Source organism: Kryptolebias marmoratus, linkage group LG18, assembly GCF_001649575.2.
Source record: "Kryptolebias marmoratus isolate JLee-2015 linkage group LG18, ASM164957v2, whole genome shotgun sequence".
Classification (NCBI taxonomy): domain Eukaryota; kingdom Metazoa; phylum Chordata; class Actinopteri; order Cyprinodontiformes; family Rivulidae; genus Kryptolebias; species Kryptolebias marmoratus.
Window position 1 is genome coordinate 1283715 of NC_051447.1, and position 14972 is coordinate 1298686.

General features: G+C 38.1%; 1 protein-coding gene across 7 annotated transcripts in view; it reads right to left on the reverse strand.

Annotated features, from left to right (window-relative positions):
* Positions 1–293: 293 nt before the first annotated feature.
* ect2 (epithelial cell transforming 2) overlaps positions 294–14972 on the reverse strand; it is an 86116-nt gene continuing 71437 nt past the window's right edge. For 3 of the 7 annotated variants that reach the window (XR_005234436.1, XR_005234437.1, XR_005234435.1), the window contains 3 exons: positions 9755–9889; positions 5052–5632; positions 294–1590 (listed from right to left, as the gene is read on the reverse strand). Coding sequence is in view for 4 of the 7 variants with exons in the window: in XM_037981294.1 (XP_037837222.1) it covers positions 5120–5632; positions 9755–9889 (648 nt within the window). In the remaining 3 variants the exon portion in view is untranslated. The remainder of the gene's footprint in view (positions 1591–5051; positions 5633–9754; positions 9890–14972) is intronic. The other 4 variants (XM_017436889.2, XM_037981295.1, XM_037981294.1 and 1 more) reach the window with 3 other exon arrangements.

Here is a 14972-nt window from a genome sequence, read left to right on the forward strand (position 1 = left end):
GATCCAAAATGCTGCTGTTCGAATTCTGATGAGTTAGGAGATACAGTTCTCCAATCTTAGCTTCTCTCTTTTGGATCCCTGCCAACTGATTGTGTTGTATTCAAATAACATCAAATTAACTGCAATTAGATTTAAATCTGGATCTTGAACTGAATTTGGACTTATTTTTGTTGTACAGTGCACTGAAATGACTTGTGACCTGGTGCAGCATAAATAAACTAAATTGACTTGTCAGTATTTTATAAATAGACTGATGTGTACTGTGACAAGACATACACAGAGTAAAAACAAGCCATGTTTAAATGCATTTAATATGAAGATAAAATAATTAGTGACACATTCAACGGTAAAATAAACTTTAAAAAAATGACAGACATACAAGCGTAATGAACATAAACAGCAAAAAGACAGGTTTTATGTATTCATAAAGAATAATTTTGAACCTCCCTTCTCAAACACAACTGCAGATGTAGACAGGCGTACATGGAAGAAAAGCAAATTTTTATTCTTTCACAACCAAATTTCTCAAAAAGATAAAACCGCTTTATAAAAGCTGGAAACTATCAGACATTTACTTAAAATGCATAGATTAACAGAAGCCATATCAGGTGAATGTATGTATACCCTGCTACAAATAAAATATTATCCTCAGTAAATATAAAGGAGTCTCTCAAAGACAATTAAAAACAAGCCATGAAAACCAGGGCGAAACATCACTGAACCCTGTAGCTTTGACTAGAAGGAAACCAGAGTTTAATCATTAGTTAAATAGAAAAACCTTTACCTAATCAATGAGATTATATTAACAAAGCTAAGTAAAATAAAACAAAAGACATCTGAAAACGCCCCATTTTAACAAACATGTTAACTCCCTCTACAATTAGAGTCAACACATCACTAAACAATGTCCAAGATGACAACAGGCGAGGATCACAAAATTAAACTGATAATGAATTAGATTAACAAATATTGTCTGTCAAGGTAAGCCAATTACTGAAAGTAAGAGTATCCTTCATTTAAAAAAAAAAAAAAGAAAACAATTGGTGAACCTTACCAGAGTCACTGGATTCAACATCTGCAGCCCCAAACGCAGCACAGTACTAGTGTCATCAAAGGTTCAACCATGTTCGGAAAAATGCACCACACTACTGTGGAGTTCAAAATGTAGTCGGAAGCAACATAAACAGATATTAGATGAATGAACTGTGCAAAGTTGGTTTATTGTTTCCATCCAACTCTGACCATGTTTACTGACTGGAAGCTTTACAATCCTGATACTGGCAAATATCAGTATGTCCCTTCCATCTTTTCTTTCCTTAAAATACTGCCCAACTCTGGATGTGGAAAGTTTGTGCAGAGTTTCAGATTGGACAAAAACAGGTTTGTAATAAGTCTCTGCAACACAAATTTAAAAAATCTAATCTTGTTGTTGGAGGTAGTCGAGTTGAAAAAGGCAAAAAACCAAAAAGCAATGTTGCTGGCACCACTATGTGTTGGTTTTCAGAAGAGATGGGTGCTTGAGCGACTGAATTTATGGTACTTCCTCTCAAACATGGATGGCAGATGTACCATAGAGGGGGAATGGTGTGCCTGTAAACAAAAAAAAAAACAAAGAATGAATAGGAATACAAAAAAGTTGTAAATAAAACAATTTCAAATGTTTATGTTTATATGAGCTTGGAAAGATTGATTTATTCAGATGTGTAATTTGCTAAACTACATGAAAGCCCTGGCTACTATGCCAAAGAGTGGGAGGAAGGTTTAGAGAGACAATCTTGAACCAGTATCTTACTGGACTGTCACTATCGGCAACTAGTTAGCAAATGGCATTAACAAGGTATCTCCAAAATGTCTTGAAAAATTCACAGTGGCTCTACATTTTCTCGCTTGAGTTGCAGAGCCTCATAATTTTGTTGCTTTAGTTCTGAATATGTAAAAAAAAAAAAAGTAAAACTAATTTACTCTAAAGATAGAGTTGTTGTAGGTGTCTCTAACTTGTCTTAAGTTTGTTGCAGGTGTCTACAAAGCTAGCAATGTATTTTGACACAAGCTTGGGAGCTCTGCTCTGTTTAAAAAAAAAAAAAAAACTGGTCCAAATATGCCTATCTTCATTGGGTATTCCAGTAGATTAAATGACAAACATTGAGGCGGATGCCAAGGTGGGTACAAAGCAGGCAAAGGTAAGTAAGAAAATAATGCTAACAGATTTTGCAAGCTGCGCAAACACAAAGTAAACTGTGATTTTCAAAAGCTACCCGCACAAAACGTGGTTGGAAACACTAAGAGTTCAGTATAACTGCAGCTGAAAATTAACATCTCTTCTTGCAATGTTGAGTCGCCAACTACTTTCCAACAGTTGAAGCTCAGATACTACCTTTAGCAAGTTCAATCAAAGGAAAGTGCAATACTTTTGTTTGAGCTCGTGAAAAAGCTCTCTGCATGAGAAATTAATTATCTTCAAAAAATTTCAGTCACCCACTTGCATTTGATTAAACTGACTAGGATTACAGAGACCTGAGTAACCAGCATATTCAGTGAGGCATTTATAATGACTTTAGAATTGTTATAAGGGTGGTAGTATACCAGCTTGGGCCTCAGGGCATCTTTGCTTGGTTAGTTGACTAAGAGTAAAACAGCAAGAGCAAAGTAAAATGAAATTGAAAAAAAAAAAAAAATCAATGGACAACACAGACTGCTAAGTTCAAAGTTACTTTTTCCACAAGCAAACTCTGCCCCACTCTTAAAGCGTTTTCCCAACGCATCTCAAGTTGACCTACACAAAATTGTTGACCTACACAAGGTTGGAATGGGCTACAAAGCAATAAGTAAGAAGCTGGATGAGAAGGTGACAACTGTTGGTGCTATTATTCGGAAGTGGAAGAAGTACAACATTATGGTCAATCGATCTAGGCCTGGAGCTCCATGCAAGATATCACCTTGTGGAGTCTCATTGATCATGAGAAAGGTTAAAAATCAGACAAGAACTACATGGGAGGAGTTGGTTAATGATCTCAAGGCAGCTGGGACCACAGTATCAAACCCCCCCCAAAACATTGGTAATACACTGAGACGTCATGGTTTAAAATTTACTTTTGGAGGAGGGGACGTGTTTTTATTGTAGGTATCTTGCAGGAGCTGGGCTCATACTTTCATTGTGTTTTCATGATATAGTGATAATAAAGGCATTCTGATTCTGAAATCTGTTCTGCCCAATTAAAGGCAAGTGGGCTTGTTTTCTTATTTCTTGGAAACAATTCACCTGTCACCTGGGAGGTGTTTTCAATTTTGATTATGGATTGGGAGATTCAGGCTTAAAAGTCATTGGAATGATCTCACTAAATGAGTTTGAGTAACATGAGTCACTAGCCTCTTTCACAAAACACTTTAAAGAAGTGCCTGAGACACTTTCTTCACATCTCCTTTCCACTGTCGCCAATGTGCTGCTCAGGATGGAAGACTGCGACAAAGTGAATATTCAACGCAATCCGCTGGCTTCCTTATATAACTTTTACTAATTGACCTTTTGGAATGTATGTGCATGTTTTTGTACAGTGCCCTGAGACGACTTTTGTTGTGATTTGGCGCTTTAAAAATAAACCGAATTAAGTTGAATCTCAGTGTGATTTATGTCAGGACCAAAGTGACACAAAGAGCTAAAGTCAACCTGCTGCTGGTACAACTCTGAACCACCAAGTGAGGTATTAACTGAGCCACAAAGGTCAAAATATGTAAGGACAAGTGACAGTCCAGTGTAACCAGTAGGCCACTGGGTTTAGAATGGGAGATGTCCAACACATATTTTAAGAATACTGTACCACAACAACACAGCTGAGTTACACTGCATGCCTCCTATGGGTTCATTATGCTGGCTTAATTTATTTAGTTCACATTGTCACAGGACAAGGTTGTTTTATTGGTGATCTATGAACAGCCAGAGACCGTTTAAAGTGGAGCTCATATTTGCAGCCATGTCCCAAAACTAAAACTGATGTTTTGTCAGTGGAGATCAATGGAACCCATTCCTAGTGAACACCGGCTCCAAAGTAGCACTGGAATAACTCACAGAGCAATATGAAAAAAAAGAACACAAATCTTAGCCCAGGCTAGGCTAATGGCTAGCCAAAACAGGGCCCCTCATTGTGTTTTAGGCTTTAACTATATTCTTTGTTCTGTGCAGCATTTTATAAATAAAGCTGGATATGATGGTGGCCATCTTAATATGAGTTGACTCTAAAAAATAATCAGTTGTAGATGTACATTTATTGAGTACGCTTTGAGAGTTTGACAATTTGTCCACTTGTTCATCTGATGTTTTACTAACACAATAGACAACTAAACACGTGTGCGAGCACGCACACACACACACACACACACACGGGCAAAAACTTTATCACCTGCTGTTGAAGGTAAAAGGGCTATAATGAAAGAACTTCCCTAATTTATGATGATAAAGTCTTCATTCTAAAATGATTTTCATTTGTCTGTACTAAAGGATAATGTATTGGGTGTTTAACAAAAGAACAACAACAACAACAAAAAACCTACAACCCAAAAAACACACAAGAAAATGCATAACATAACTGTGAAGGAGAATTTTCCTTATATTGGTGCTCAAAAGATAAAAGACTTTGTTCAAGCTTTAAAATGGTCAGATTAAACCACATACTTTTGTAAATTGCATATTGACTAGCAAAGACCAGCATTCACCGTGTGAATATGTCCAGTCAACATCACCACCACCAGTGAGTAGCCCAGGTCATTTCAATAGAACCACTATTCCAAATCAACCCTTAAAAACTTTTGCCCTTCTTACATTTATGCCAATTTCCAACAGGCAAACACATTAAAACTAGAAAAATCATTTTTTGTTAGAAGATCTTACTTAAATTGTGAAGATCCTTGTTTTGAGCTACAGTTGTTGCAGGGTCTCAGATTTCAAGGGGTTGATTTGAGACCAGAAATGCACCAGTGATGTTTAGAAATTAAAAAGCAAATTTAAATAGACAGAATGCAGTGAAGACTATTTTTAAGGTAGAAACGATATTGTGCACCTTTAGCGGAGACTCGACAACAGCTTTGTTTGCTCACATGAGACTCCAGGACTGAGCTCAACGATGGATTAGATCAGAGTCTCTTTGCGAGGACTAGTCAGGACAGTCTTGCATGGGTCCAAAGGTACTTGCAGATCCTTGCATGACTCAGAAAAGGTCATGATTTTCATATTAGCAGGGTGAGAGGCTGTGGGTCTGGACACATCATGGCTTGATTTTGGATGGAAATTTCTGAGCTGAATGGAACTTTGGACTGCCTGAATGGAAGATGTCAGATGGGTTACAGAGGCGACTTTCTGAGGACTGGAGAGACTGAAATTAGGTTGAGCCATGAATGGAGCTTGAGAAATGGACTTGGATTCTTGAACAACAGGGCAATAGTTGAGATGGAGATCTTTGTTGGATTCTGAGTTGATCTGGAAGGAGGGGCTGTGGGCAGGGATTTTGGCAGGGGTACAGGGGGTACAAATATACACTGGCACCCTGGTTCTGACTGGCTGGTCCAGAGAGTTTGAGCGCTGCACCACGGCACTGGTTTTGCCAGAATCATTCAAACTGAATGTGGAGGAAGAGCGAGACATCTGAAGTACAAAACAGGAGGAAGACACAAGAAGCAGATGTTTTAAATATAATTACAAAACTACGATATATTAAAAAATAACATACCTAAACAAAGCCTTACAATAAAATAAATAAATAAACAAATAGCCAAGCAACAATAGACCAACAAAATTATTTAAACTGTTTTTCAAAAATTGTCAGTTGATTTGTTCCGTTAATTAGAACTGGTAAACTCGTTAACCTAAACATTTTGAGTTTTGCACAAGTTAAGCAATATTCAATTCATTTATAGTTCAAGGCTTTTAAACACCAAGTTCAATGTACAGGGCCTAGACTTCAGAATGTACAGTGAGTGACAAAAGTATTCATTCCTCTTTTATCTTTCCATGTTGCTGCCTTACAACAAGAAATTTAAATGGATTTTTAATTGATCAAACGCAATACTCCTTCGAAATAAAAAAACGTTTCAGTGGGGAAAGTACAATTCACTGGCCTGACTGACCAGTCCATCGGTGTGGTTAATGATTTATTGATGGGTTTTTTTAAGAGCTAAGAGAGCTGGGGTAAGCCTTATTCTTAAAAATCATACTTCAGATATGGTGCTAACTTAGCCGTACTAAACAGTTTGCGAATACCTATGTACTGTTTTATCTCATTTTACCACTATTGATATTATGGATACATAATATCACCTTTTAGAGTAAATACATACTGAATTGATTCTTGCTTGATCGAAAGATACATTTAGTGCTGATGCTTATTAGTTGTACAGCTCTCATAGTGTTTAAAGCATGTAAAGCGAGATGCTAAACACATGGGACAAGTTATGCAATCATCATTTGGAAATGGTTAGTGTAATAGGAATGATTGTCATAATACAAGGGTTTAAAAAAGCATTCTCTATCCTGACCTACACAACACACAAGAGTAGAGGTTTTTAAGAGAATCATATGTCAGAGATACCTTCCAGAGATACTACAAAACATCTGTGACTTTTCAAAAATGCTTTCATTTGAACCCAAGTATTTGTATCCTCTTTTACAACATTTAGAAAAAGGTGTATTTTAGCTGAGAGAAAACTGCCAAAATTTACAAGAGTGACTCAATTTCCCCCAACATAAAAAACAGCAGAGCTTCCAGTCAAATTTATTCAATGATGCCATTCTGCTCAGGTTAAAATCCAGTCATTCTACTAGGCAGCTAAAACTAGCTGTAAGGGTTATAGTATGATTTTTGATGTACCTTGATGTGGACATAAACAATTCTGAATCAATTTTAAAATATCTAAAATGTTTTATTTTCAAATGACAAAAGGCTGGTCTCAGTAAATTAGGTGTGTGTGTTTAATTGATTTAGTTGTAAGTTTTTTAGAGATGTGAAACACGGGTGGTAAATAAGCTATTGTTATTTTCTGCTTGAGAGCTAAGTAAATAAAGTGAGAATGTTGAATTGAATTTATATGGATTTATTTAAAAATAAGAAAGTAGTAAAAGTTTTACATCAACTTACTCCTTTACATACAGATAACTTTTTTATGTGGGCCAAAATGAATGACTGAATGAAAGAATGAATTCCAAGACGACCGATTAATCGATTATTGAAATTATCGTTAGTTGCAGCCCTAGATTAAAGGGTTTGTCATTTCTGTGTCACTCAAATGTAAAGCTCGAGCACAGACAAGGTTTTCACCAAGGGGTCACCTGTGACCTTGACCTTTGATTTTCTGACCTTGAAATCAAAAGGGAACATCCTTGATCCATGAAGTGTCCAGATGGGCAGTCTCCACACTGGTACCATGAGTGATGTGGGGGGCTAGAATAATGGGAGTTCTCATCTTTTTTTACAGAAATACTTGTTTAAATTAAAAATTGTAGGCTGCGTTAGGACTGATTTGCCCCGAGTTCCTCAACTCTCTAAACGTTGCTGTGCTGTCTAGATTGACACACAATTGCAATACTGGCGTGGACACCGAGGGCAGTGCCACTGGTTTGACAGCTGTGGTGGTTCCCCTTTTTAAGAAGAGGGAACCGAATTACAGAAGAATCTCACACTCCTGTGCCTCCCTGGTAAGGTCTATTCAGGGGTGCAGGGGAAGAGTGTATGGTTGATGGTCAAACCACCAATTCTGTTCATAACTTTTATAGACAGAATTTCTTGTTAGGATGAGGATCTTAGGTCTGGGGTCTGGGGTCTTAGTCTTCAGTAGGAAAAGTGGACTGCCCTTTACAGGTTAGGAGTGAGGTGTTGCCTCAAGTGGAAGATTTTAAGTTTTTCAGTGTCCTACTTACAAGTGAGATAAGAATGGAGCATGAGATTGACAGATTGATCAATGCGACTTCTGCACTATTGCACTACCATACCAGTCCATTGTGGTAAAAAGGGAGGAGAGCTGCAAGATAAAGGTCTCTGTTTACTGGTCGTTCTACAATCCTACCCTCATTGTCACAAACTTTGGTTAGTGACAGAAAACAACATCTTGAATAGAGGCAATTGAATTGAGTTTTCTCCCCAGAGTAGCTGGGCTTTCCCTTAGAAATAGGGTGAGGTTAGCTATATGGGAGAGATTTGGAATAGAGCCGCTTCTCTACATCAAGAAGAGCCAGATGAGGTGGATTGGGCATCTGGTAGGAATGCCCCCTAGATGCCTCCCTATTTAGGTGTTATGGACATGTCCAAGTGGGAGGAGACCCTAGTGAAGACCCAGGTCATGCTGGAGAGGCTATGTCTTTTGGCTAGCCTGGGAACACCTTGGAATTTACTGTAAAGAGCTAAAAGAGGTAGCTGTGGACAGAGATGTCTAGGACACCTTGTTAAAGCAGCTGCCCCTGTGACCTGACTCCAAGCAGCAGATACTGGATCAATGGATGGATAGCTTGCACCACATTTCTACTCTTTGATATGAATGCAAAAATGTTTAAGAATCTAATAATTACATCTTGTATGTTCCAACAATACTTTTGTCATAGCACCAAAAACAATGAAGTTAATCTATTTTCACAGCTGTTTATTTATGTAATGAGACATTCAGTAAGAATATCAGGTATTAGTGTTATCTAACTCTTAATTAAATAGATTGAAGTCAAGGTAAATTTGTTTCCTTTACGATTTAACATTTAAGTCTGGATGAACTTTAAAAACTACTTAAATTTTACCTAAAAACTGAGAAACAAACAATCAGCAATATAAAATATACGTGGGAAGGTCAGAGCATGGCTCAGTTCAGTCTTGAATCTTTGGAGCTAGCAATCTGCGCAGATCCAGTTACCTGAAAACTGAAACCATTTAGGCAGGAAACGCTGAGGGTCTAATTTGTCCCCAAACACTCTTTCAATGCAGAAACATTTACCATATTTTCTGCACTACAGGGTGCACTGGATTATAAGACGCACTGTCAATGAATGGTTCATTTTCAAACTTTTGTCATATATAAAGCGCAACGGACTATAAGCTGAATTGCCATGCACCTCCCAAATTTTGTAACTTCACGTAGACGGCGCGGCGCACTCCATTAAAATGGATGATTTCAGTGCTCTAGCGGAGCTGGTTTGCCTGTATCGGCATTTAGATGATCCCTCTATGAGAGATTACAAAGATAATCAAACGGTTCTAAACTCACGGAAGAATACTGCACTGACGTAAGCGTCAAGTATAAACGCCTACACACTTTCAAGTGCGCCTTATAGTCTGTAAAATACGGTAGTCTGTTTTTTGATCCATCAGGTCATCTAAAATTAGTACATAATTGTAAAATCAGACAAGTCTATGTATTGGAACTTTATATATTGAGCTTGTTATATTGAAACTAACTTTGGAAACATCTCAATAACTGCAGTGATGCAGGCCTTTTTTTTGCACATTTAAAATGTATGGGCAGCAGCCTTTATATAAATATTAGCAGTCAATGTGAAAATATTAGGCATTTCAGTTACAAAACAAATTAAATTTGTGATCACATAATATTTCAGTATACAGTTTGCTAAAATTCAATCAGAGCTGCATCTTTGTGTGAATGAGTAAAATCAAAATACATTGACAAAAACAGAAAGTCATGATTTAAATTTGTAAATTTACACCATTATCAAAGCATATAATATTTTTCCAGTAATGAATTATTCACTTCCTGGACTCAAAATGAGACTTACAGCCAAAGTGGAGCTGCTGCAGACTCTGTTTTCACAACTTAGCCTCTGGCTTTTCTCATCTGGAGTGCTGTTGGCCAAGAAAGCTCTCTGGATCACACGTTTTGGAGTCTTAGTGAAAGAAAATGCTCTTGTGACCTAAAACACACAAACAGGAATAAGAGAAGATACTTTAATATGCACCTGTGTTTTTCTCACAGCACATTTTGGCTCAGCTTGTTTGGTTTTCAGCCATTTCATTTTCAACATCTGTGAATAGAATTTATTTGTGTTTGCATTTAGTATCTGTGTTGAGAACACCTTATTAACCTGTGGTTGTTTTCCAGCTACTTAGTAAATTAGAATTTAAAATAATCAGTCAATACTCACACATATACATACATACACACATATACATATATACATATATATATATATATATATATATATATATATATATATATATATATATACATACACATACATACACACATACATACATATATACACACTGCTCAAAAAAATAAAGGGAATAATAATATCAAAAATAATTTTGATCATTGATCATTTGATCAGTGTCCACAGCAGCAGTAGAAGTGTCTTACTCCTGACAGTAAAACAGCAAACAGAGTCATACTTGGAAAATCAAAGATCAAAATCATAAGAGAATGGGTAAAATTGAAAACAATCACTACATGATTTAAGTAACCCACACCTTTTCCCATCCCTACATAAAGAAGTCGCTTTCTTCCTCTACACACAGAGATGTCGCCTCTTTTCAAATGCTTCAAACTGAAACACTGGAGCAGTGGCTTACCTGAAGGTCAGCACAAAAGATGGACAGTGCAAGTGGGGTTTGTTCTTGGCAAGGCAAAGGTAGCTCCAAAGCCTCTAACCCAGAGGTGGGCAACCCTGGTCCTCGAGTGCCACCATCCTGCATGTTTTACTTGTTTCTCTGCTCCAACACATGATTTAAATCAATGGGTGATTAACAGGCTTCTGCAGAACATGAAGAGGTAATTTAACCACTGAATCAGGTGTGCTGGAGCAGGGAAACAAGTAAAACATGCAGGATGGTGTCCCTCGAGGACTAGGATTGCCCACCCCTGCTCTATCCAATGTCCCATGACTTGAAGTATCTGGTGCTGTTTTAGCGGTTGGAACTAATCCTTAAAAAGCTCAACTACACAACAGATGCTGTGAAGTTTTACTGTGACAGAAAAGTAGTTCTGAGGTTCTTAGTGTACGTAAATGCTAAATGGACTGTAGTTATAAAGCTCCTTTCTAGCCAACCAGGCTACACAAAACGCTTTACAACACAATATTTATCCATTTGTACACATTCATACTGCACTCTACAATATTTTTACAAAAGCTAATCTAAATAAGTCAATCTTTACAGTATAATCGGTGCTTTTAGCTCACATTCATACACCACAAATGGATTGTCTATATGTTTTCATCAATAACAAACTGCTCTGAATCACAAACTGATCTCAGGCTGTTGGCCTCGAAAGCAGCTCATACCGAAATGACAGAGCACGTTCATGTCACACTTGAAGTAAAAGGTCCTAATTATCGTCTCCTTCTCTGTGGCAATGTCCTCCTTTCTATTTGCCTTTCTTTTTAAATTACAAATAGTTGGCAAAAGGTGCTGGTTTTTTTTTGGCATGAAGCTAGTCCATTAATGAGGGTCGGAGCTTGCGGTGGCTTCTCTTTGAAGTCATACGAACCAGAATTCTGATAGTAATTCCCACATCAGAGCTTATGGATCCAAATATGAGAAAGGTTTTTATCTTTTTGGATGCCAAAAAATGAAACTCCAATGGTATTTTCTGTCTAGTTCGAATATTAATTCCAACTTACTGAACCATGTTGTACCATTCATCCACTCACTGTTGAATTGCTGAATGCTTGTGAACCTCAGTGGCTCTGTGGATGTCACACATCAGGGGGGTCACAGAAAGAGCCCAATACACCCGAGTGGTTTCTTCAATGCTTGGTATTTAAAAAAGATAGTATAATTTATTATTTTTTAAATATTTACAAGCACAATTTATAATTTTCTTTCAACTGATGTTGGCTTCTTTTCAGTTCAGCTTTAACTGTAACTTGATGTTAATTTCTAAATCTTGTGAATGTATTTTTTGTTTTTTGGCTCTCAATCAATCAATCAATCAACCTTTATTTATATAGCACTTTACACACCTAGAGTAAACACAACCAATAAGAAAAAACAAATACATAAAGGCCAAGTTTAAAAAAATGGGTCTTTAAGGAGGGTTGTTCAAGAGTTTAGGAGCAACAACAGAAAAAGCTCTGTCTCTTCTGGTCACAAAGCGTGTCCTGAGAACATCCAGAAGTAACAGGAATTTTGACCTTAAACTTCTTTTGGGAACATGTTGGTGTAGAAGCTCTGTTAGATAAGGAGGGGTCTGACTGTTTAAAAATTTAAAAACAATTAAAGCTGCAAGCAGCATAGGGCAGCCCTTGCAGCTCAGTGCCGCTCCAGCCTTGTGGCGACCGCCGTCTATGCTCTCGCGCATTTCCAACGCCGTCCACCAGGTGGCGTTTTGGCAAATGTCTCAAATTGCCTTCAGTCTGGATCAGTACGAGTGCTGTGGAATGGTGTGAAGTTTGCCATTCCTACGTCAAACGGTTGCAGAGTTAGAGCGCATGTACTCTTGTGACCTTGACCTTAAACTTCAAAGTGCTGCTCCTTAACCCACGAGGGTTCTGGCTGTGAAGTTTAACCGTCCTACGGTATATGGTGTCCGAGTTAGATCATGAACAAATCTGGTCCTAATTTTAGACCCCGTTAGCTATTGCGGCCATCTTGAAGTCACATATTGACCATGTGAATGTGATGAGTGCTGGTCTGTTATGACACACAGAAAGTTTCAATAAGCTGTGACCTTGTATGTGGAAGTTATTACACCTTGATGTTTCATGGCGAATGGTCAGATTTTGAGCCTTGGCCACGCCCACATGCTTTGATGTAGCAAAAAGCTTTTAAAAATTTTGACCTTCAATGCCTCAAGACTGAGCTGAGTGATTCTGAAGTCTGTACGTCAAAAGCTGTAGAAGAGATTTGATCAAATGCGGAGGCTGTCATCGTTCAAAATGGAGTAAAAATCCGAACTTTGATGCAAGATGGCCAACTTCTTGTGAGGTTTGGACCATGGCTCCAAAAGACTTTTTCATAGGTCCCAATAAGTTACACACGTACAGAGTTTCATGATTGTCAGTAAAAGTATGGAGGAATTAGGCTACGCCCACCAAATATTGGACTGCATTTCTGTTGGGTGCTGGACTAGGATTGATCGAAGTGACTTTGGTGCAGCTCGTTTAAAATATGTGGAATTTAGAGCCAAACGTATGGCAACGGCGTTACGTTTGACTTTGCCACGCCGCCACAGCCACGCCTTCCAGCAAAAACGTTTGGTGCTTTAATGCAAGTCAGAGCAAATTGTTATCTGTCATCTGACATAGGATCATCTTGATTAGGTCAAGTGGGGTCAGAGATGTAGCTTTCCAAAAAAAGTGACTTCCTCTTCTGAGGGGGCAGGGCTTAGATGACATCAGTATTTCACCACATAGGATCGTTGGGCATCCTACAGGGATGACTCCTGCCAAGTTTGGTGCAAGTCGGGCATTGTATGTGAACGTTATAATGTTTTGTTTGCCTCAGCGAGTATGCCAAGTTTGCCGCTTAGCCATGCCCCCTAAACATGCTTAAAAACTCACGATTTTGATAACTTTTAATCCATCATCCCATAACTGCACACTGACCTAGTTTGAAGCCGATCGCTCAAAATTCCTAGGAGGAGTTTGGTAAAGTTCAAGGTGTACATAAGTCAAAAATGGCCAAAATTTGCCCTTTGATCCAAAATGGCTACCTCCCTGTACATTTTAGGACATACCTCCAACAGACTTTTTTCTTCATTTGGGGTGTTCTACCTATGTCCCGAGTTTCAGACCTCTACGATTTACGGTTTGTCCTATCTCACGTTATGGAGCGCTGTGGAGCAGTTTTGCCACGCCCACTTTTGATTCCATTGGAATCCAAAAATTTCACGCGGGGGACAATTTTCGGTGAATATTGGTGAGTTTTTGGATATGTTAAGGCCTCCAAAAGGCCATGTAAAGTGGCAGAAAAATAATGAAGAAATCCTTCAATTACAATAGGCCTTCCCAGCACTTCGCTGCTTGGGCCTAAAAATTAAAATCTTAAAATCATACAGGCAACCAATGCAGGGAGGACAATGTGTGGGTAATATGCTCACGTCGCTTGTTATTCGTAAACAGATAGGTGGCAGCTGCAGGCAAAGGAGAAGAGAGTAGTCCAACTCAGCATAAAGAGAGTACCAGTAGTCCAGTCTAGAGGTAATAATAACATGTATCACCCTTTCAAAGCCACTAAAAGGTAAATATGGTTTGATTTTGCTGATTAACCTCAAATAATAAAAGATAGACTGGACTACTGCACTGACCTGTTTATCAAAATTAAAGCAGATATCAAAAACACTCCAAGATTCCTGACAGCAGTGCAGTTGAAAGAACTCAAAGGACCAATAGCACTTCTGCATTCAGATAGTAAGTCAGTTTTCCCAAAGACAATCACCTCTGTATTATTTTCATTCAGATATAAAAAGTTCATCTCCATGCAAGTTTTAATGTCATTTTAACAATTAACCAGATTCTGTACCTACTGACTTCCAGTTGTTCTCAATGGGGGATAAATTTCCAAATCTGCGAAACAATGAAAAGACAAACCATACTTCCTAAAGACGGACCCTAAAGGAAGCATATACACTCCTGATCAAAATCTTAAGACCAGTCAAAAAATTGCAAGAAATTGCATTTTGCACTATTGGATCTTAAGAAGGTTCTGAGTAGAGCTTCACAGTGTTAAAAGAAGAAATCAGCCTAAGAGACAAAAATTTTTGAGCGGGGAATTAATTGAAAACTGCATTTACACTCAAACATGTTTTTTTTCAGCTGATCAAAAGTTTAAGACCATAGCTCAAAAAAAACCCAAAACCTCCCAAAACAGAAATCAAAGTGTCAAAAAAAGGACTCAGTAGTGAGTAGCTCCACCATTCTTGTTGATGACTTCAGACAATCGTTTAGGCATGCTTGATGCCAGTGTTTCCAGGAGGCTAGTGGGAACGTTGCTCCAAGTGTTGAAGATGGCTTCACAAAGGGCATCCACTGTCTGGAACTGATGTCCATTTTTGTA